Source organism: Lepidochelys kempii, chromosome 21, assembly GCF_965140265.1.
Source record: "Lepidochelys kempii isolate rLepKem1 chromosome 21, rLepKem1.hap2, whole genome shotgun sequence".
Lineage (NCBI taxonomy): Eukaryota > Metazoa > Chordata > Testudines > Cheloniidae > Lepidochelys > Lepidochelys kempii.
This window is the reverse complement of record NC_133276.1, coordinates 16,387,961-16,410,911: the sequence shown is the minus strand read 5'-3', so window position 1 is coordinate 16,410,911 and position 22,951 is coordinate 16,387,961. Positions and strand designations below refer to the sequence as shown.

Genomic DNA, 22,951 nt, shown 5'->3' with positions numbered 1-22,951 from the left:
GAGGATCTACAGTAACAGCAGCCCCCTAAATCCACTAAGCAACACGGATCGGCACCAAATGAGTCTCAGGCGGTTAGCTTGGTTCAGACACCTCTCGGCCTAAAGTTCACCCTTGCCACCCAGGCAGGTGTATCACCAACACAATTCTCCCATGAGCAGGGGTTGGAGGAAATGGGGTCGTGTTCCACCTCTGCCACTCCACTGACAACTGCAGAAGCATAAAAGCCAAGGCAGAATTTGGTCTTAATGCCCTGTAGGAGACGTGATGGGGTGCTGGGTACGTGGCTATTCCCAGCTGTGTTAACTGAACAGACACGGGGAAGAGGCTGGTTTCCTCCCAGGGAGGCTACAGCAGTTCAGCAAGAGGGAGCCATTGTGCAATTACTAAACATTTTATTGGCTGGGCGTTTCAGAGTAGGGTTACTACACACGTTTAGAGATGGTTCTACTGAGAGCAATTCACTAAAGCTGCCACTTAACAGAGTCAACCGTTCACCCCCTCACAACATCCGATCTGAGGGAGTCCATACACAAACAGCAAGTGGGGGCTCTGGATTATTCCTCTCCAGCCCCTCCCCTCCACACAAATCTACTTCTTCTGGTTGCTCCATTTGGCCATCCTGTTGTTGATGGGAGTCTTCATGAAGCGGCTAGAGCTCATATAGACTGCAATCTTCTCCAGGGCCTGGGGGGGGAGGAGAGAGCAGAGGAAGAGCCCTGAGCAGAGGGAAGACACAGTCTGCTTCCCAGACCACCTCACAACACAGCCTCAACCCCCTGAAACATGAACATGAAGCCTAAGCCTCTTCTGGGCCACACCAAAGGAGGTTCCCTTTGCCCCCGGGTCAGGAGTCTGATCAGTGTTATGTCTAGCAAGCCTCTGAGGAACCAGTTATACCTGATGGCATGGTTGGACATTTTCTGCCCTACTCCCTTTGTGCTGCTCAAGGAGTGACCACACGCCTAACTAGATAGGGTTTCCTCCAGCACTGAAGAGTGGTGAACCTCTGAGTGCAAAGTTGGCTCCTGTACTTCCCCCCTACAGTCCCCAGGGCAGGAGTGGCCAGAGCACGTCCTCTGTTTTAAGATAACCTTTTAGGGACTATTGCCTCCTGCCACAGGTTAGAGAAGCCCCAGTGCTGCTCTCTGCTCTGGCCAGGCCAAAGGTAGGAATCCATAACCAGCTCCTGGATACTGCCTTGTACCTTGGCAGGCTGGAGGCTGGCCCATTGCTCCTGATCCACATACGAGGACTCTCTTGCTTCACCAAAGCTATGGCTGAAGTCAGGCAGGAATAATACAGCAAACTACTAATGGCAGGTATGGACTTTCTGTCCCAGCGCCTATTTCCCCCTGGAGCCAGTGCCTGCCACTTCAGCCATTTCTAGAGCAGCTCATGACCAACAACCTACGGAGCAAGGGCTAAGCAGAACAGGAGCAAGTGCGCTTTGGGAATCCCACGAGACATTGCTTAGGAGAGCTCACAGGGTAGGAGTGTCCTGTCCCAGCTTGCCAGTGCCACCTGAAGAGTGTCTGCCAAGATCACCAAGCAAGCAGGGCACCAAGAAGTGGCTACCTCTCCATTAGAGAAGGAGGTAGCCAGTCCTCAGAGGCCAGCAGAGAGGCCAGCAGATACATGGCCAAGGAGAGAGACTCCCTTTCTCTCAGAGGAAGGCCTCAGAGTCAGGGCTGAAGCACATCTATAGAGCACTGGGGAGGGGGAGAAACCTGTGTGGCTACAGAGCAGAGGGGACTTCACTCTCTCCAGAGTTGTCAGACTGCCCCTCTCTGGCACCAATAGAGCAGACATCTCGATTACCACCAGAAGCACTAACAAGTACTTGATAGCAATAACTCCGGCAGCTGCTGTATCTGTTAGAGAATGAACTCTTTGCCTGTTGCTAGAAGCTTGGGAGGCCAAGTTCTCTGCAAAGGAGTTAATGTTTGCAGCTGGAATGGAGAAACTGGTCACACCAAGCGGAATGGGTCACAGCCCCATGCCCCCGCGGCAAGCTGGGCGTTCCCTGGGTAACCAGAGTCGTGCATTACAGGAGTCAGGGCAAACCTCACCTCAAAGCGGTCTAGAAAATCCTTCAGGTTTTGGAACTGATCCAGGCACTTGGGCTCAAGCATGCGGTTCTGGTCCAGGACGTCGTACATGAGAAAGTCAACAAAAGTGATCTGGAGACAGAGAGACAGAGGTGATACAGGGCAGTAGAGTTTGTTCCCATGCCCCTCCCCCAATCACACCCCCACCATGTACCTTCTCCCCAGCAAACCACTTCCTCTTCCCCAGGAACTGGGAGAACAGCTTCAGCTTCCCGGGCAGCTGCTCCAAGTAGCCAGGCTTCAGTTTCTCCTGCAGAGAGGAAGAGGGAAAGATTTCAGAGACAGCTGTGGATTAGACCAAGGCAACCCTGTGCCCACCCAAGCTACAGTAAATTCTTCTGGTGGGAAGGGCACCTAGAGTTTGCCATTGTCATAATAGGAATCTAAGGCCCGGTCTACACTGGGGGGGGATCGACCTAAGATACGCAACTTCAGCTACGAGAATAGCGTAGCTGAAGTCGACGCATCTTAGGTCGACTTCCCTCGTGTCCTCCCAGCGCAGGGTCGACGGGCCGTCTCTCCCCCGTCGACTCTGCTTCCGCCTCTCGCCGCGGTGGAGTACAGGAGTCCACGGCAGAGCAATCAGGGATTGATTTATCGTGTCTACACTAGACGCGATAAATAGATCCCCGATAGATCGATCACTACCTGCCGATCCAACGGCTAGTGTAGACGTACCCTAAGGGTGAGCAGCATCAAGCTTCAGGGCAGGTCACCTGGGAGGGCCAGGAAGGAATCCTCCAGGTACAGCATTATGCAAGTGACAGAGACCATTATTCACTTTCCCTGAAGGATTAAGTATTGGACCAGAAAAAGAATACCAGCTAAAGGGACCCGATCTAGTAAGGAAAACCCTGTGGTGCCAATAGCATTGTGCTGGAGTGGGATTTGCGTGGCATCAACAGGGTCTTGTTGCAGCCCCCCAGGACACCATGGATGAACTCACAAAGTCGGGATTGTAGCAGATCATTACGAGGCTCATACGGAAATCCATAGCCTGGTTCTCCAGCATGTCCACTCGCAGCATCTCCTCCTCTGTCTCGCCACCTGTGAGACGAAACAAATGTCAGTGCTCACTGGCAGCTACCCAGCCAAATCCCAGCCCCTTGATCATTAGTGAGGTCCAGACCTCCCCCACTGATACTCACACAACTTGTGCTTGCGGGCAATGTACCGGAGGATGGCATTGCTCTGCGTAAGCTTGTTCTTGCCATCAATGAGGTAGGGCAGCTGGAAGGGCAGTCAGAGGCAGGGTTAGTAAGCAACCTCTTCCCACTTCTCCGGCTTCCACACTCCCCATCTGGACACACTCCCTGACTCTTCATTGCCTCCCTGCTACAGCTGCACAAGAACCCCACTGATACCCCGGCATTGGTCCCCACCCAGAATCCATCTTGATCAGTGAAATCCCCAAACCCACCACACCCCCAGGGTGCCTGCCCACCCACCCAGAGCAATTCTACATACATTTGGGAAATCCAGTCCCAGCTTCTCCTTCTCATTAATCCACTGGCTTTTGTCATAGTCTGGAGCTGGAAGGAGAACAGAAGGTCGATCACAGGCCACTGCCAAAATATCCACCTAATTCCTTCCCCTGGCATCTTAGGGCAGCATGCCACACACTTGTGGTGCAGATTCTTTGTGGTGCTGAGCAACATCAGCTCACTGAAGGTGGAGAACATACCAGGGGCTCAGCACTCGTGAAAGTCAGGTCCTAAGTCAAAGATGGCCTGAGCCTGAATCCTTCCAGGCCAGCTCTCTTCTAGCCACTTGCGGTTTAACCTGGTGTAGGTTAAACTGGTGCAAAAAGCTGCGTGGCTCCCCTTTACTTTGGTTTAAGTCAGGTATATTTCATTTTAGCATAACTATAAGCCTGGTCTGAACTGAAGTCAGAAGGTCTACATAGCCCTTTGCACCAGTTTAGCTAAGCCAGTTTAAAAAAATTGCACCCTAAGACAGATACAGTTTTCTTTAGAACAGGTGCACAGTTTCAGGACCTGTTGTAATTTGAACCGGCTGCCAATTAACTTGAGTCCACCCTGTTTATTATTTACAACTCTGTCAATAACTTAACTCAAAGTCCACTGTCAGCCAAACTCAACTTGCAGTGCATCCAAAAACTCTGGCCTGGATAACAAGCGTGGAACTACACCTGCTGGGAATACAGGTTAAAAGAGCCTACACCAGATAAGAGGAAATAAGCCTTCTCGGTTTCTAGAGGGCAATGTTGAGTACAAAACCTCACAGCCAATTGGGGCTTTATTTGGCAGATAAGAGCACTCATCCATGCACACTTACTGCCCCTAGCGTGAGATGGGGCAGCCCCATGAGCTCTCCACAACCCTATGCAACATGTTAGAGCACAATGCAGGGCATTCTCCATCTAGTTGGTTGTCCTCTGCGGTTTCAGCTTGGTAGAATGTGGAGACGAGTTAGAATTTGGCCAGGGCAAGAGGAGAACACGAAAGGTGTTTTCACACCAAGAGAAAGTGTTCTTACCACAAGTTAAAATCCTAGTGACGACAGACATGGCAGTTGTAGTTTTAACTCAACCTGTCGACCAATGGTAAAGACTAGAGGGGAGTCTGGTGTTTAAGTCTATTTGTTACTTTACATTAGGACGACAACTGCCTTAACTAGGAAGTGAAGGCAACTAGAGTTAGCCAACCCAGACAAACACTTTTTGCAGGGTGACATGCCCAAATCACTACTGGCACTCAGTGGAGCACTTGGGATTTGCTGAGAGCTAGGAGTAGGTGTTTGAGCAGAATGGTAAAACAGGACGCAGTCCTGAAATTAATGAATTAAGAGTCATCTCTAATGACCTAGCCACTAGGAAACACCAGGCTAGACATCAGAGGATTAGCAGCTCTACGCTGGCTCAGGCCTCATTGGTACATTGGTTAATCCAGCCCTGACTACATGGTTTGTCAGATACCAATCCAACAGCCAAGGACTGTGGGATCCACTCCCTACTTCCTTAGCGTAAACATTACCCCATCAAACACCAGGTCAGCATGTTGCAGCACACGACCCTCTGGAATGCATGGCACGCCACTGAAGGAGATTCATGCTAAGAATTTCTTGTGGGACCAGGAAGCCCCTTTACTCTCTGGAAACTCAGACTGCACAGAGCTGGGACTAGTCCAAGTCAGCCTGGCAAAAAGCCCTCAAAGCTACCAGCAGGCTCACTACAGCCTTTTGCCTAGGCAAGGGAAAGGGGTGCCTCTGTAGAGCCAGGAACAGAACTCCTACACAAACCAGCAATTCCTGGCCCCTTCGCCTGCTTTCCACTCAGTGAGCCAGGGGAGGGCTAGCTTTGCTCCCTGCCTGCAGCACTCACCTTCCCCACAGCTGTACATCTTGTCCTCATATGCTGTGCCCGTGTATTCCAGCAGCAGTCGGATGGAGTGAGCAAGCTGCAGGGAGAAGACCATGGCAACGTGAGAGCCTGCATGTATCCGTGTTAGAGCAGGGAGGTTCTGACCTCAGGGGTCCAGGAGTCAAGTTAGCCATCAGCTTTACCCAGAAGAGCCACAGGGGTGTGAATGCATGATTTCATATACTACAGTACTAGAGAGTCATACTGAGACAGTGTGACAGGAAACATCTCGTGACTATATTAGTCTCACAGCAAAATGACGGTGCAAGTATTAATTTATCGACTACAATTGGCTACCATAGCAGGAGCACCCTGATTGGTTAATAATTAAATCGGTGTTTTAATAATGTGCTGCAAAGAGCCACAGAAGACACGACAAAGAGTCACTGGCAGCCTGCAAGCCTGAGTCTGAGTCTTACTGGTCTAAAGTAATTAGACTAATAGAAGATTAGGGTTGGAAGAGGCCTGAAGAGGTCATCTAGGCCACCATCCCCACAGACTCAGATCTGGCTCCCTGAGCTAGGGTCTCTGCAGCTTATAACATCCCACCACTTTCATCAAAGGAATCTCTTGGGGTTGAATTTCCAAGCTTTTTGGGGGGTGGGGTACAGGAGGCAAGGACCCATCACAGAGGGCAGCACTCATGTCACCCCTTGGTTTGTCTTTCAGGAGCCAGGTCACTGTGGTTGCAGCAACGAACGGGGAGCAGTGACTTCTCCTCTTTAACCTGTCAGTACCCTCCCTGGTGACAGTCACTACAGCTCTTGTCCTCAAGTGCCTTAGACACCTCTTAGCCCATACAAAAGGCAGGTCAGTCTCACACACCCTTTACAGAAAGGAAAACTGAGGCACAGATTAAGATCTAGTGTCTAAAGAATGGTCTCTAATTTTGGGTGCCCAACGGGCATCACCTGAAGACCAGACCCCAGCCGTCACAAATCGGGAACTCAAACAATGGGAAAAACCCTGCATGAAGCCAACATTCCTGCCTGAGGACATGTCGTCAGTGAGAGGAGCCAGATTAGAACTCAGCACCCTGAGCAGCACCCTGCCCGCAGAGACAGGCTGCTCCACATTCCTGTCAGCTGCCCAGAAACATTACACCAGTTCCACCAACACTGAAGAGGCTGCATAACTCGCGGAGCTGTAGTAAGATGAAGCCCTGAAACAGAAACCCTTGGTATCAGAGGCCCAGTGGGAGGCCTAAAGCCTGAGCTAAAGGAATGGTCAAGACTCTGCTGACATACAGCAAAGTTAAGCTGGGAGCCAGAGGCGGGCCCTGCTCACAGATGCTGGCAAGGAAAGGGCTGATGCTGCAAGAAGATACAGACCTAGAACGTCCTGGAGGCTAGATACCAGAACACTCTGATACTTGCACGTTCCACACACATAACAAGGAACAGGCCGACCCATCCTACAGACAGGGGCAAAAGGGTACTATGATGGATGGGGTTATTTTGTTCAAACCAACATGTACAAGGTGAGAGGCGGCACCTTGCTACGTAGAGGGGATGCACCTCAATACGTCAGGAATTATGTATAACTTGTTTGTACCTATGTATAAGATGCATCCCTGGGGCAGTGTCTTTGTCTGGCCTAGGGGGCAGTGGAGAGTCCCACCACTGACTGAGCCGGTCCACTGTCAGGGGGCACATATTCATAGTATGTCCTGTAGAGTCTACGGGGAACTATTACTGTGCTTTGTTTGACAATAAACCTGGCTAGGTGCCTTCGTACCTTATTGGAGTCTGTGGTCATTGGGGGTTCTCTCGGGGTCTGCTGGGTCAGCTATCTGCAGAGCCAGGGCAGCACACAGAGGGAACACACGCATGCAGCCAACTGTTATCAACACTGAACAGAGCAGAACACCACACCGGTGGTGTCTGACAACACAAGGCAGGCTCAAACAAGCCCAGGCAGAGCAGTTTGGTGCCCAGTGCCAACCAAGCCTCAAAACCTACCACCCCCAGCTGCACGCAGGGCTTGTACGTGTAACAGTTTTGCAATCCAGCCCTTCCCACATGGACACCGTGCAAGGCACGAGGGCTACAGCGCACGGCGCCACGTGCATGGGAGCAGGAGATGGCATGCTCAGGGGTAAGGCCGTTTCTGCCTTCCAGTGGTGTGGAACAGCTTGAGACCATCCCTGTTGTGAGCAGCCAGTTGTCCCCTTGGGGTGGGAAGGGAAATAGATAATGGCGCGAGATCTACCCAACCTCCAATCTTGAGTCAGGTGCTTTGGCCCTCTACTTGCCCCTTCCTCACTCTTCACTGTGGCGAGCGAACAGAGGCCACTTCCCCAACACCTGTCTCACTGCTCTGAAGCCGCCTATAGATCCCGAGAGACCCCTGGGCCAAAAGTGCAGGGCAACCTTATTTGGTTTTTCTGGGTGCTCATCTACAGAGACTCTTGCAAAAGCAGAGGGCTCTGTTGAAAGCCATGCAGGAAAGCAGTGGGGCCCACAGGCTGCGTTCGCTGCAAGGAGGGGCAGGTGGGCTTCAGGGCATAATTCACAAGCAGGGGCAGCATCAGCTCCATCAAGAGGGCCCAGCCAAATTCACAGCCCATTTTGGTCAATTTCACAGTGCTAGGATTTTTAAAAACTGCAAGTTTCATGATTCCAGCTGTTTAAATCTGAAATGTCACAATGTTGTAGGGGTCCTGATCCAACAAGGGGGGGGGGCAGTGGCTGTCACAAGGTTATGGTGGGGTACTACTTCTTCAGAGCTAGACAGCAGCCCAGAAGCAAGCATGGCACAGTAGGGCATGGCCACCCCTCGGTCTGCACCGCTGCTGGCAGGGGGCTGCCTTCAGAGCTGGGTGCCCAGCAAACAGCCCCCGCTCTCCGGCCACCCAGCTCTGCAGGCGGCTCAGAAGCAAGGGTGGCCATACCGTAACCCCTAAAGTTCCCTTGTGACCCCCCCTGCAACTCCCCTTTGGGTCGGGGCCCCCAGGTTGAGACGCGCTGGTCTCCCAGCGAGATCTGTGGCGTGCAGGGGAACAGCAAGCGCACACAGTGACACGCTTTTCCTGGCGGTGAATTTGGCGGGGCCCCACGCAGAGACAGGACCCGGAGAGTCAGGCCCGGGGGGCCCATGGTTGCCCAGGGGAGGGAGAAGTGAAATCAGCAGCTTTTGCTAGACAGCCCCCCCGGAGCCGGAGCCTGGGCTGCGGCACGGACTGACTCACCCCGCGGATGTCCCAGTACCCGAGAACCGCCGGCATCCTGCACTGCGCTGCGCTGCCCTCCCTGGCGCTTCACGCTGCTGCGCCGGCGGCTGCACCTGGCAGAGAACCGCTCACACGGGCGCCGCGGCACGTTTAGAGCCTGCCCAGCAAGGGGCGCGGCTGCGGAGCAAAACCGAATTGGGCGGAAGGAGGGGGAGGGGTTTAAAGGGGACGCGCCGCCCGAATCGTTCTCGCCCGGCTTTTGTTTTACACGGGGCAGTACCTTTTTAAATGAACCAACCCCCGGCAGGGGGGAGCCTGGGCAGAAAGGGAGGAGGAGGGAGCGGCTGGAAAACGGCTCGAGCCGCTGGCAGAGGAGATGGGGCTCGAAGCAAGGGGACTGCACGGAGAGTTAATCCGAAGCCGAGCTCGCGCTCAGCCTCCCGGAAAACAGCGGGCCCGAGTCTCCTCTTGTTCACCCAGTTTAGCACCAAGGCAGCTCCCCTGACCTAAATGGAGTTACTCCTGGCTTCCCCCTGGGTGAGTGAGAGGGGAATGGGGCCCAGCGGGGTTACTCCTGACTTCCCCCTGGGTGAGTGAGAGGGGAATGGGGCCCAGCGGGGTTACTCCTGGCTTCCCCCTGGGTGAGTGAGAGGGGAATGGGGCCCAGCGGGGTTACTCCTGGCTTCCCCCGGGTGAGTGAGAGGGGAATGGGGCCCAGCGGGGTTACTCCTGGCTTCCCCCTGGGTGAGTGAGAGGGGAATGGGGCCCAGCGGGGTTACTCCTGGCTTCCCCCTGGGTGAGTGAGAGGGGAATGGGGCCCAGCGGGGTTACTCCTGGCTTCCCCCTGGGTGAGTGAGAGGGGAATGGGGCCCAGCGGGGTTACTCCTGACTTCCCCCTGGGTGAGTGAGAGGGGAATGGGGCCCAGCGGGGTTACTCCTGACTTCCCCCTGGGTGAGTGAGAGGGGAATGGGGCCCAGCGGGGTTACTCCTGGCTTCCCCCTGGGTGAGTGAGAGGGGAATGGGGCCCAGCGGGGTTACTCCTGGCTTCCCCCTGGGTGAGTGAGAGGGGAATGGGGCCCAGCGGGGTTACTCCTGGCTTCCCCCTGGGTGAGTGAGAGGGGAATGGGGCCCAGCGGGGTTACTCCTGACTTACCCCTGGGTCTGATCAGAATCAGGCCCCTGCTTCCCAGCTAGGGGAGATGTCTCTACTGTGTGCTGCAAGCGTGAGAAGCAAGAGGAAGAAAATAAGCGCCCCTGAAATTGAGAGGGGCACGGCCCGTGGCACCAGTGGACCTCAGCCATGGTTGCACTGAGCATCAACTGCCAGGGCAAAGAGGGGATTGGGCCGAGCTGGCATCCTTCCAATGCAGTACTCCAGGAACAGAACTCTGGGCAGGCAATCGATACCTCCCCATCCCCACGCAGGGGTTTCCAAAAGGCCCAGGCCCCACTTACCTCCCCCAAGGTTTTTTTCTCCTCCCACCAGCATCACTTCTTCCCTGCTGCTCCCCCTCTCCTTCCCCATTGGCACCTCACCCCCTGCCCCCCTGGGGTCACCATTTCTCCATGCTAGTGTCAGGGTAGCTGGCCCTTGTCTTTAGGCACAGGGGAGAGCCATGTTGTGTGATCATTGCAGGGAACAAAGGGCGTACACTCCTAGTTTGCTAGAGATTGGAGGAAGAAACACAGGGAGCCCCTGGCTCACACGGTGCTCAGCAAGGGAGCTATAGTCACAAACGTTGCCATGAACACTGGCGCTCACTGTGTAAGGTACTGGCTCTGTGTACCCAGGAGCAAGTGTGTGATGGTGTCCTCGAGTAGCTGAGCCCAAAGGAAGATAAAGGACCTATTACATCTGCCAGCCAGGGGAGATCTCCTTTAGCTTAAGCAGCAGAGGCCTGTGGCTTTGGAGGTTGAAAGGTCAGGCACTTATGTCAGCCTCAAACCCTCCACCTGATTGGAATGACTGGGTCCCTCTCTGCTACTCCCCACAAATTCCCTGTGCGTTCTTTGCAGTTGCACAAATCCAGACTTCTTCCTAACCCTGCTCACAACTGTGGCTCCCAGTACATACAAGCATTGCATTACTTGTTCTCACAGCTGTGTGCAAGCCGGCAGCAGTTCAGTGCTTTGGACCCCAGCTTCCAGACAGCTCAGCTCTGTTGCAGGCACCTAAAGGAGGGCCCAGACTGAGTTCTCTTGGGGATCTGGCCCTCTGTGTCAGACAGGGGCTGCAGTACACTTAGAAACCTGATTGGGTGCGTCCCGCTTTCTCTCCCCTCTACCTGGCTGAGCTGTCCTGTCAGAGGGGAGGATCATGATTTAATTAGTACCTTGATTATGCATTGGATATGACAACAGGGCTTTCTCACAATGGCCCCCAGGAACTAGCCAACTTTTTATACGTCTCTAGTCACAAAAGGGACTGAAGATTTCCCCTTTGGAACATCATGTTCTTTCTGTGTGTGTGATCACAAGCCGGCGTGTGTAGGGTGGCTCCAGGAGAGAGCAGGTGTAAGGGGATGGGAGAATTATCCTTCTATTTATATTTTCAAATGCTCATGGGCTCAAAGGAGTGATGGGTGTTCAACACCTCTGAAATTCAAAGCCCTTTGTCAGAGAGCCACTTGGCCATCTGGAGAGCACCAGTGGAAGCAGGAATTGGCCTGCATGCTGGGATAAATGCTGAAACTCAGAAGAGGTTCAAAAGTAGAACTAAGGCTTGATGAGTACCTGCTAATCAGAACTCCCGAGAGAGCTACTTGTTTTTAAAAAATAGAAACCAGGAGAGTCAATAAGCGGAGACGACTCTACAGTCACCAAAATGTTTTCATTAGCCAGTAACTGGGAAGTCGCACAGCTAGCTTAGCGGGAAGGATTATGACAGGGCTTGGGGATTTCAGCTATTGCTGATTTGCTGTTCAATGGGACTTTGCAAGCTAGAGGGATTCCAGGGGTCTCCAGCTCCTTCTCAGATGCTGCAGTGGGTCCATGCCAAGAGACTTGTTTGACATTTGCTGAGCTCCAGTTGAGCCTACTCCTTTCTGTTGCTCCACTGGGCAGTTCTCCAGAAAACGGGAGCCTTCATGTACCGGCCAGAACTCATGTAGGCAGCGATCTTCTCCAGGGCCTACAGGGAAAGCAAAAGAAGATCCATCAACGTAGAGAGACATCATCAGTGCCTCACGTGCCCCCTACCTGTCGTCACAGCCAGAAATACAGCAAAGGCCGCAGCCAAACAGCTCCTTGGGAATCGCTCCCCATGGCAAACCAGAAAGGCATGCAGCCACGGCTTGTCAGACATGTCCCTATGGCCCAGTTCAAAGAATCATACAATATCAGGGTTGGAAGGGACCTCAGGAGGTCATCTAGTCCAACCCCCTGCTCAAAGCAGGGCCAATCCCCAACTAAATCATCCCAGCCAGGGCTTTGTCAAGCCTGACCTTAAAAATATCTAAGGAAGGAGATTCCACCACCTCCCTAGGTAATGCATTCCAGTGTTTCGCCACCCTCCTAGTGGAAAAGTTTTTCCTAATTTTCCTCCCCCACTGCAACAGTTCTTCTGGGGCCTGAGCCAAAGGGTGCTGAAATCAATGGGAGTCTTGACACAGACTTCACAAGGCTTTGGATCAGGTCCCGAGCATGTGGTTTTTCAAAGCTGTTGACCATTCACATCTCCGATTGATTTCACTCGGAACTTCTAAAAGCCAGGCCCTTATGTTGCTGAGCTGCTCTAGGTTTAGGAGCCCATAAAGCACTTTCTAAGAGCAGGAAGTCCTGTAACTTCTCAAAGCTCCATCTCTCAAAAACAGTTTGTCTGGTTCCAACCTCACTCTGCTCTTCAAAATCTCCTCTGCCCAAGATCCAAGCTTGAGAAATTCAGGACTGTAAATGATGTGCACTTGCAATATATTATTCAGCTATTAGCTGTTCACCAGTTCCCTGTCTGGAGTGCTTCACAAGGGAGACAATGCTGGAATTTGAGCTGTGTGGAAACTTGTTTATGTGTCTTTAGTGCGTGATTGTCTTCTATCGTGAACACCTCCTTTTTAAGGTGAACTCTGATTCCATATATTGTGAAAAGGACCAAGAGGTGGGTTATTGTTTTGACAAGACAAAGGGTGCAGAAGGCTTAGAATGGAAACCGTTTATTAATCTTAATTGGGAAAAGTAACTTGACCAAAGGGCACGTGCTGCAGACACTGCAGACCTGGAACTAGCTTGGCCAGCCCTGGAGATCCAGAGAGCAGCATGTCACAGGGGAGTCAGGGCCAAGCTCACCTCAAATCGGTCAAGAAAATCCTTCAGGTTCTTCAGCTGATCCAGGCACTTGGGCGCAAACATGCGGTGCTGATCCAGGACGTCGTACGCAAGGAAGTCGACGTAGGTGAGCTGGGAAATTAGAATGAAAATAAGCAGAGCGTCAGATCAGAACCATCCAGATCTGCACTTCCCATCTCTGGCCTCTCTCTAACACGGAGCAGCTCCGTCCTCAGTCCCTCTGTAGCCACATACCTTCTCCCCAGCAAACCACTTCCTGTCCCCCAGGAACTGGGAGAACAGCTTCAGCTTCCCGGGCAGCTCCTCCAAGTACTCCAGCTTCAGTTTCTCCTGCCAAAGGGAAAATAGAAGCAAGGGAGCTGTGGGTCAAATCCTCACAATCCTCACCACCCTGGAGCAACTCAGAGTTTCGGCTTCCTAGTGCGGCCGAAGGCAGCGACAAGGGTAATTCAGTCCCAGCCTTTGGGGCAAACTGATCATCTGAAGGGATCTCCCATCCCAGACGCTCTCTTCCCTCCCATGTCAGTATCGGGTAACTAGTCAGGTGCACGATAGAAATTATTCACCTTCCTTTAAAGGAAGAGGCTGTGGCTAAAGATGGGCCGCGGGTAATAGACTTCCCAGACTGGTCTGCTCTGACACAATCCCTGTGACCAGCAATCCCACCTCTCTTGGTCTGTGAGGCACCGTGGGTTGGGGGAACAGGCAGTGTTGAATCTAGGGAGGTCTCAAATTCTAATCCTACCTCTGCTACTGGTTTACTGTGGGTCCTCAGGCAAGTCACGTCACCTCTCTCTCTCCCCCGCCTCTGTAAAATGGGGATAACAACACTTCTTCCCAGGTAATTAATGGAGGCTTGTAAAGCTCTGGATTATATCTACACCTGTTATCCCCATGTGACCCTCCAGAGCCATTTGTTGCACTCCAGCTCTGACCCACACCCCCAGGGGAGCAGGGATGCACTCACAAAGTCAGGGTTGTAGCACACCCTTGCAAAGGCCAGGCGGAAATCCATCACCTGGTTCTCCAGCATGTCCACTCTCTGTATCTCCTCCTCGCTCTCGCCAGCTGGGAGTCAGAAAACACACAGGGGCAGAGAGGCTCAGCAACCCTGGTTTAAATCCCAACTAGCCTCTAAGGGCTTGTCTTCACCAGAGGGAATTGTCCAGCACAGCTATTCTGGAATGACCTAGGTCTTCTAGAATAATGGCCCATCACTTTTACTCTGGACTAGGGACCTATTCCAGAAGAGCTGGTCCTGTCAACTTCCCCGTGCAGACAAGCCTTCGACTTGCAGCGATACTCACCCATCTTGTGTTTGCGCGCTATGTAACGGAGGATAGCATTGCTCTGCGTGAGCTTTGTCTGGCCATCAAAGAGATAGGGGAGCTGGGAGGGCAAAGACAGGGTGTCAGGGGATAAGTTCTCCCCACCCATTTATCCTGCTCTCGGAGGGCACTGCAGCCACCAAGTTACTTGTGCCGCCTAGTCGGCGGGAGGTCAAAGAGCAGAGCCAAGTGTCTCATGAGCAGGCCCTGCACATTGCTGGAGTCCACCTGTGCTCAGAGACAGCCTCTCCCTGCCCCTTTTTACCCTGCTTGGGAGAGCAGGTGGACACCAGGGCCCCAGATTCCCTGTTCAGTGCCTCACGGCCATGCACAACCACTGATCCCACTGAGGCTGGGCACGGCTGCCGCCGCGAAGACCGCAAGGCCTGAGACTCCTGCGCCAGCCAAGGGGGCACTGGAGAGCCGGGAGCTCTTCTCCAGCCAACAGCCTGGCTCCACCTGAGAGCCAGCTGCTAGTCTCCAACCACGTCCCCCTCTGACCCTGTCCTCCCTGGTGACACACGGGTGAGGGCAGAGGAGGCTGCTACATACGTTCGGGAAATCCAGCCCCAGCTTCTCTTTCTCGTTAGTCCACTGGCTTATATCATAATCAGGACCTGGAGGTAAAGAACAGGATGGTAAGTCCTATGGCACGGAGACCTGCCCCTCACCCCCCCACACACACACTGCATCTCCCTCACCACCAACCCCCCGCCCCACTGCATCTCCTAATCACATCACCTCCCCACCACTGCATCTCCCATCCCACTCCCCACACCCACTCACTGCATCCCAACCCCTTCACTGCATCTCCACCCAGCACTGCCATCCACAAACAAAAAAAGGTGGGAACTTAGTCCAAGCCAAGAGAGTCACAGACTCTCTCTGAAGCCACCGAAGAGTTAACCCAAGCCCATGGGAGAGCGGAGATAGGAAGTGGCTCTTACAAAGCTGCCTTCTAGAAACAGGCTGGTGAAGGTTGAGCAACACCCCCAGCTCCCATTGACTCCAGCTGGCATTGGGCCCCTCAAAGTCCATCCCTTACCGGCACAAAGGCCAGCTCGGAGAGAGGGCACTGTCCCAATACAGGGCAGATCCCTGCTCTCGCTGAAAGCAAGGGGAGTTCTCCTATCAACTGCCGCAGGAGCAGGACCAGGCCCTGTAAGCAACAGCAAATAGAAGCCGATACAGGCCAGGCCGAACCAGACTTTGGAGGAGGAGCGACCTAAGGCAGGAGGGAGAAGAGGGTCTGACCCTCCTCCCCATTAATGCACCTCCCTTCCAGCCATCCTGCCCCACTCCGCATCATTCCCCCACCCCCACTGCACGCGCACACGCCACCTTCTTGAGTCTAACAGCCCAAGAGCCAAATACTTCACCCAGTCCCCCCAGTGCTGACTGTAAAAGTGGCACTGGGGTAATCCCGGAGGGGCTGTACAGACGGGCCTCCAGAACTGACCTCGCTAGCTGACAAATCCTCACCTCCCATTCCCAGCTAGAGAGTAAAAGGCAGTTTCTAACACAGCTGCTGAAACCTGAGCACCTCCAGGGAGCTCATTGCTAACAACAAGTCTAAGGATACAGCCTGCTCAGAACTGGTTTCTACCCCTAGCCCGGCAGAGTTCTCCTGCCTGGTGCGATCTGCAAACTGCAACTTGATCGATTTTTGCCGTGGAAAAAATCTGGCCTGTGTCAATGATTTCCTTGCAATTTCTAGCAGCGATCTGGGCTTGATCCAGCATCAGCCTCTCTATTGCCTTCAACAAGTTTAGACCCCAAGTCAAGGGCCTGCTCAAAGGTGACTCGGGATCCAAGATGGCATCATTCAGTGCTGTTAAAGGACCTGGACACTTATTGCTATTTAACACAGTTCAGCATGGATCTTAAAGCATTCCCTAGCCCTAACGATAACAGCGCAGCCCTCTCTCACAATGTGATCTCCAGTGCACTGATACAGACCCAACTACTTCTGTATCCTTCCCCAACACCAGTTCTGATCACCACACAGGTTCCCTGCCAAGACTGCAAAAGACAATGCACGTTGCAAGTGCCCGTCTCATACACCACAGGCCAAGGCAGCCCGGGGTGTGATCTCCACCCATGACACCTTACCTTCCCCACTGGCGCAGTATTTCTTGTCCTCATAGGGAGTGTTCGTGTATTCCAACAGCAGTCGGATGGCGTGAGCAAGCTGCAGAGAGGAGCAAGAGAGCATTTACATCCCAGGACCCCTCCAGTTCCATTGGGTGAGCCCAGAGCTTGCCCCTCTCCAAGAAAGCAAGATAAATTGACCTTCCTCCCAATTCTACTCACAGCTGCTGGAGCCTAGAACTATACACAGATCAATCATGACGGCTTCTATCTTAGCCAATGCACCAAACAGGATTGAACCAGGGAACCTCCGTTGCTCAGACTTGAAGACCAGAAGGGACCATCACGATTATCTAGTCTGACCTCCTGCACATCGCAGGCCACAGAACCTCACCCACCCACTCCTGTAACAGACCCCTAACCTCTGGCTGAGTAACTGAAGTCCTCTAATCATGATTTAAAGACTTCAAGTTACTGAGAATCCACCATTGATACTAGTTTAAACTTGCAAGTGACCCATGCCCCATGCTGCAGAGGAAGGTAAAAAGAACCACAGGGTCTCTGCTAATCTGACCTGGGGGGAAATTCCTTCTTGCCCCCCAAATATGGTGATCTGTTGAACCCTGAGTATGCGGTAAGACCCACCAGCCAGTCACCTGGGAAAGAATCCTCTGGAGTAACTCACAGCCCTCCGCATCTAGCGTCCCATCTCCAGCCATTGTGGATTTTTGCTACTAGCAGTTTCAGATGGGCCACTGTAGTCAGCCTCATCACATCATCCCCTCCATAAACTCATCAGGCTCAGTCTTGAAGTCAGTTCGGTGTTTTGCCCCCACTGCTCCCCTTGGGAGGCTGCTCCAGAACTTCACTCCTCTGATGGTCAGAAACCTCCATCTAGTTTCAAGGCTCAGCTTGTTGATGGGCAATTTATAGCCATTTCTTCTTGTGTCCACATTGGCGCTTAACTTAAATAACTCCTCTCCCTCCCCAAATGTATTAATAGAGAACGATCCTATCTCCCCTCAGCCTTCGTTTGGTCAGACTCAACAAGCCACGGTCCTTGAGTCGCCTCTTGTACAGTGAGTTTTCCATTTCTCTGATTATCCTAGTAGCCCTTCTCTGCCCCTATTTCAGTTTGAATTTATCCTTCTTAACCACGGGAGACCAGACCTGCACAGTGTTCCAGGGGAGGTCTCCCCAGTGTCGTGTCGAATGGCACTGAGACTTCCCTGTCTCTACGGGGAATACCTCACCTGATGCATCCTAGGACTGCACTAGCCTTTTTCACAGCCACATCACATCGGGGGGCTCATAGTCATCCTGGGATCAAGCAATATACTCAGGACTTTTAGTTCCTCTGTTGATTCCAGCAGATAAACATCCCCAGCTTATAGCAAATATTCTTGTTGTTAGTCCCTAAATTCATGACCTTGCACTATTAAATTTCATCCCGTTTCTATTCCTTCAGTTTTCAAGGTCCTCCAGATCTTCTTGTGCGATATTCCGGTCCGCCTCCATATTGGCAATACCTCCCAGCTTTGTGTCGCTCACACATTTTATTAGCACACTCCCGCTTTTTGTGCCAAGGTCATGAATGAAAATGTTAAATAAGATCAGTCCCAAGACCGATCCCTGAGTGGGACACCCCTAGTCACCTCCTGGCAGTTCACCTTTCAGTATGGCCAGTTCTAGACTCCCCTTTAACCAGTTTTTTATCCACCTTTCAATTAATCCCCATCTTCTCCAATTTAATGAATAATGTTCCCATGTGGAACTGTAAAAGCACAAGTGGCTGTAGCTTGAGCTAAAGCTCTATCAGACTCAAATCCACCATGGAGCGCATATGTATGTGTGAGGGGAGACTGACAACACACCTGCCCCACGCCGTTAACATGCTCCGGGGAGTTTCAGTTGCCTGAATTTGTTTCTATTCATTGGCTCTGGGGTTTCAGGAGCCTGCGTTAGGTGCTGCCAAGCTTGGAACCCTGCGTTGCACTGTGGACCCCAAGAGGGACTTTTTTGATGAGACCATGTGGCAACTAATGCAAAATTGCAATGGGGCTCCTTTCCTCAAGCCCCTGGGGGGACTATACCCACCAGTGACGTTCCTCCCCTCCCCCAAGACACCTGCTACTCAGAAACAAAACTTTTTGGGAAACAAAAAACAAAACAAAAAATTCTCAAACCAATTTATCTGAGCATAAGCTTTCGTGAGCTACATCCGATGAAGTGAGCTGTAGCTCACGAAAGCTGATGCTCAAATAAATTTGTTTGTCTCTAAGGTGCCACAAGTCCTCCTGTTCTTTCTGCAGATACAGACTAACACGGCTGCTCCTCTGAAAACTTTGAAAGACTGTTAGAAATGAAGCGCGCAGTCAGGGCCTGGCAGTGGTACGGGTCCATCAGGGTTTCCCTGCAGAGAGGGGCAGGAATGTGAAGGGCTTTCTGCAGGGACGCACATAGGCACTGGCTGGGGCAGTGTCCCCAGCCTTGCTGTGGGAATAGCATATTCCTATTCCTAGGAGACTGTGGTGGATGCCAGACACCCCGCTGCAGAGAAACAGCAACGCATTCCAGCGGGCGGTTCTGCAGGGGCCACGCCTGGTGGCAGCCTTGCGGTGTCCTGCTGTCTCACACAACGGCCCCAGCGACCACCTTGGGGACCCCTGGGCTAGCGTGACCAGACAGCAAATGTGAAAAACCGGGAGGAGGGTGGGGGTTAATAGGAGCCTATACAAGACAAAGACCCAGAAATTGGGACATCTGGTCACCCTAGCACTGGCTGCCCTGCAGGGACGACTCTCCCCCAGCCCCACCCTTGGGGAGGGGATGAGGGTGGGGGAGGGACCGGTTCACAGGATGGAGCCCTGCTCTGCTAGGGCTCACAGCAAAAAGTCAACTGACCTGCTTGCCAGAGCGCATTCCCCTCTCCCAGGGAAATCTTGGCTACCATGACACGTGACCCCAAGGAAACCTGATAGAGCCAACCCATACATTCCGCTACAGAGACCTCCCCCATAGCTAGGGGGCTGCCTGCCCCTCTCTTTTACCCCTCCCGCATAACTAGGGCCGCCTGCCCCACTCCTGCACCCTCACCACTCCCCTATAGCTAGGGCTGCCTGCCCCAGTCCTTTACCCTTCCTCCATAGCTGGGGGGCTACTTGCCCCGCTCCGGCACCCCAGCTTCTCCCCCATAGCTGGGGGGCCGCCTGCCCCACTCCTGCAGCCACACCCCTCCCCACGGCTGGGGGGCCGCCCGCACTCACCCCGCGGATGTCCCAGTAGCCCAGCGTGACCCCCAAGCTGCCCCTGCTCCGCTCCCGCTGCGGCTGCCTCGACGCGATGCGCTCGGGTGGGGACGCAGGGGCGGGGATCCGAGTCCAGCCCCGGAACCCGGTTACTTGCCCGTCCGGCCAAACTCGCTTTCCCAAGCCCCAGCCGGTCGCGCAGGGGGGACGACGATGGATCCTGAATCCTGTGGACCCCCTGTTAACCCTGCCCTGGCGGCCTGCACTCCGGGCAGCCCCCCAGGCCCCTCCCCTGGCCCCCCAGGGGGACCGACCCCCCCACTATCTCTGGGGGGCTGGGCTTAATTTAGCTGGTCGCTGAGCTGGCAGCACATATTCATAGTATGTCCTGTAGAGTCTACGGGGAACTATTACTGTGCTTTGTTTGACAATAAACCTGGCTAGGTGCCTTTGTACCTTATCGGAGTCTGTGGTCATTGGGGGTTCTCTCGGGGTCTGCTGGGTCAGCTATCTGCAGAGCCAGGGCAGCACACAGAGGGAACACACGCAAGCAGCCAACTGTTACCAACACTGAACAGAGCAGAACACCACACCGGTGGTGTCTGACAACACAAGGCAGGCTCAAACAAGCCCAGGCAGAGCAGTTTGGTGCCCAGTGCCAACCAAGCCTCAAAACCTACCACCCCCAGCTGCACGCAGGGCTTGTACGTGTAACAGTTTTGCAATCCAGCCCTTCCCACATGGACACCGTGCAAGGCACGAGGGCTACAGCGCACAGCACCACGTGCATGGGAGCAGGAGATGGCATGCTCAGGGGTAAGGCCGTTTCTGCCTTCCAGTGGCGTGGAACAGCTTGAGACCATCCCTGTTGTGAGCAGCCAGTTGTCCCCTTGGGGTGGGAAGGGAAATAGATAATAGAGCGAGATCTCCCCCACCTCCAATCTTGAGTCAGGTGCTTTGGCCCTCTACTTGCCCCTTCCTCACTCTTCACTGTGGCGAGCGAACAGAGGCCACTTCCCCAACACCTGTCCCACTGCTCTGAAGCCGCCTATAGATCCCTAGAGACCCCTGGGCCAAAAGTGCGGGGCAACCTTATTTGGTTTTTCTGGGTGCTCATCTACAGAGACTCTTGCAAAAGCAGAGGGCTCTGTTGAAAGCCATGCAGGAAAGCAGTGGGGCCCACAGGCTGCGTTCGCTGCAAGGAGGGGCAGGTGGGCTTCAGGGCATAATTCACAAGCAGGGGCAGCATCAGCTCCATCAAGAGGGCCCAGCCAAATTCACAGCCCATTTTGGTCAATTTCACAGTCCTAGGATTTTTAAAAACTGCAAGTTTCATGATTCCAGCTGTTTAAATCTGAAATGTCACAAGGACCTAGGGGTGACAGTGGACGAGAAGCTGGATATGAGTCAGCAGTGTGCCCTTGTTGCCAAGAAGGCCAATGGCATTTTGGGATGTATAAGTAGGGGCATAGCGAGCAGATCGAGGGACGTGATCGTTCCCCTCTATTCGACATTGGTGAGGCCTCATCTGGAGTACTGTGTCCAGTTTTGGGCCCCACACTTCAAGAAGGATGTGGATAAATTGGAGAGAGTCCAGCGAAGGGCAACAAAAATGATTAGGGGACTGGAACACATGAGTTATGAGGAGAGGCTGAGGGAGCTGGGATTGTTTAGCCTGCAGAAGAGAAGAATGAGGGGGGATTTGATAGCTGCTTTCAACTACCTGAAAGGGGGTTCCAAAGAGGATGGCTCTAGACTGTTCTCAATGGTAGCAGATGACAGAACGAGGAGTAATGGTCTCAAGTTGCAGTGGGGGAGGTTTAGATTGGATATTAGGAAAAACTTTTTCACTAAGAGGGTGGTGAAACACTGGAATGCGTTACCTAGGGAGGTGGTAGAATCTCCTTCCTTAGAGGTTTTTAAGGTCAGGCTTGACAAAGCCCTGGCTGGGATGATTTAACTGGGAATTGGTCCTGCTTTGAGCAGGGGGTTGGACTAGATGACCTTCTGGGGTCCCTTCCAACCCTGATATTCTATGATTCTATGATTCAATGTTGTAGGGGTCCTGATCCAACAAGGGGGGTGGGCAGTGGCAGTCACAAGGTTATGGTGGGGTACTACTTCTTCAGAGCTAGACAGCAGCCCAGAAGTAAGCATGGCACAGTAGGGCATGGCCACCCCTCGGTCTGCACCGCTGCTGGCAGGGGGCTGCCTTCAGAGCTGGGTGCCCAGCAAACAGCCCCCGCTCTCCGGCCACCCAGCTCTGCAGGCGGCTCAGAAGCAAGGGTGGCCATACCGTAACCCCTAAAGTTCCCTTGTGACCCCCCTGCAACTCCCCTTTGGGTCGGGGCCCCCAGGTTGAGACGCGCTGGTCTCCCAGCGAGATCTGTGGCGTGCAGGGGAACAGCAAGCGCACACAGTGACACGCTTTTCCTGGCGGTGAATTTGGCGGGGCCCCACGCAGAGACAGGACCCGGAGAGTCAGGCCCGGGGGGCCCATGGTTGCCCAGGGGAGGGAGAAGTGAAATCAGCAGCTTTTGCTAGACAGCCCCCCCGGAGCCGGAGCCTGGGCTGCGGCACGGACTGACTCACCCCGCGGATGTCCCAGTACCCGAGAACCGCCGGCATCCTGCGCTGCGATGCGCTGCCCTCCCTGGCGCTTCACGCTGCTGCGCCGGCGGCTGCACCTGGCAGAGAACCGCTCACACGGGCGCCGCGGCACGTTTAGAGCCTGCCCAACAAGGGGCGCGGCTGCGGAGCAAAACCGAATTGGGCGGAAGGAGGGGGAGGGGTTTAAAGGGGACGCGCCGCCCGAATCGTTCTCGCCCGGCTTTTGTTTTACACGGGGCAGTACCTTTTTAAATGAACCAACCCCCGGCAGGGGGGAGCCTGGGCAGAAAGGGAGGAGGAGGGAGCAGCTGGAAAACGGCTCGAGCCGCTGGCAGAGGAGATGGGGCTCGAAGCAAGGGGACTGCACGGAGAGTTAATCCGAAGCCGAGCTCGCGCTCAGCCTCCCGGAAAACAGCGGGCCCGAGTCTCCTCTTGTTCACCCAGTTTAGCACCAAGGCAGCTCCCCTGACCTAAATGGAGTTACTCCTGGCTTCCCCCCGGGTGAGTGAGAGGGGAATGGGGCCCAGCGGGGTTACTCCTGGCTTCCCCCCGGGTGAGTGAGAGGGGAATGGGGCCCAGCGGGGTTACTCCTGACTTCCCCCTGGGTGAGTGAGAGGGGAATGGGGCCCAGCGGGGTTACTCCTGGCTTCCCCCTGGGTGAGTGAGAGGGGAATGGGGCCCAGCGGGGTTACTCCTGGCTTCCCCCTGGGTGAGTGAGAGGGGAATGGG

At 53.8% G+C, this 22,951-nt stretch overlaps 1 protein-coding gene across 5 annotated transcripts; it reads right to left on the bottom strand.

Moving 5' to 3' along the window:
* Nucleotides 1-373: 373 nt before the first annotated feature.
* On the bottom strand, nucleotides 374-22,371 carry LOC140901472 (glutathione S-transferase Mu 1-like). Of its 5 annotated transcripts, XM_073320390.1 has the most exons (9): nucleotides 22,205-22,371; nucleotides 16,386-16,464; nucleotides 14,826-14,890; nucleotides 14,253-14,334; nucleotides 13,913-14,013; nucleotides 13,691-13,753; nucleotides 13,180-13,275; nucleotides 12,946-13,056; nucleotides 11,476-11,794 (listed from the first exon to the last, which is right to left on the bottom strand). In XM_073320390.1, exons 1-9 carry the CDS (start codon nucleotides 22,238-22,240, stop codon nucleotides 11,699-11,701), a joined length of 729 nt encoding a protein of 242 aa, XP_073176491.1. In that variant the 5' UTR covers nucleotides 22,241-22,371; the 3' UTR covers nucleotides 11,476-11,698. The 5 variants fall into 5 exon arrangements, with proteins under 5 accessions (XP_073176494.1, XP_073176493.1, XP_073176491.1 ...); XM_073320393.1 differs by lacking the exons at nucleotides 11,476-11,794; nucleotides 12,946-13,056; nucleotides 13,180-13,275; ... (3 more) ...; nucleotides 14,826-14,890; nucleotides 16,386-16,464 and adding exons at nucleotides 374-685; nucleotides 2,071-2,181; nucleotides 2,264-2,359; ... (2 more) ...; nucleotides 3,577-3,641; nucleotides 5,453-5,528 and having other exon boundaries at nucleotides 22,205-22,344; XM_073320392.1 differs by lacking the exons at nucleotides 11,476-11,794; nucleotides 12,946-13,056; nucleotides 13,180-13,275; ... (4 more) ...; nucleotides 16,386-16,464; nucleotides 22,205-22,371 and adding exons at nucleotides 374-685; nucleotides 2,071-2,181; nucleotides 2,264-2,359; ... (3 more) ...; nucleotides 5,453-5,528; nucleotides 8,682-8,828.
* Nucleotides 22,372-22,951: the final 580 nt, after the last annotated feature.

Bases quoted from the DNA above. Each gene is read 5' to 3' on its own strand.
- LOC140901472 (XM_073320390.1), bottom strand. From the start codon at position 22,240: ATGCCGGCGGTTCTCGGGTACTGGGACATCCGCGGG. The intron at 13,754-13,912 runs GTGAGTGCATCC...CCCATTTTACAG, and splicing joins TGTGCTACAACCCTGACTTT to AGGCGGGGGAGAGAGAGAGG. The intron at 11,795-12,945 runs GTGAGCTTGGCC...CTTTCCCTGTAG, and splicing joins ATTTTCTTGACCGATTTGAG to GCCCTGGAGAAGATCGCTGC.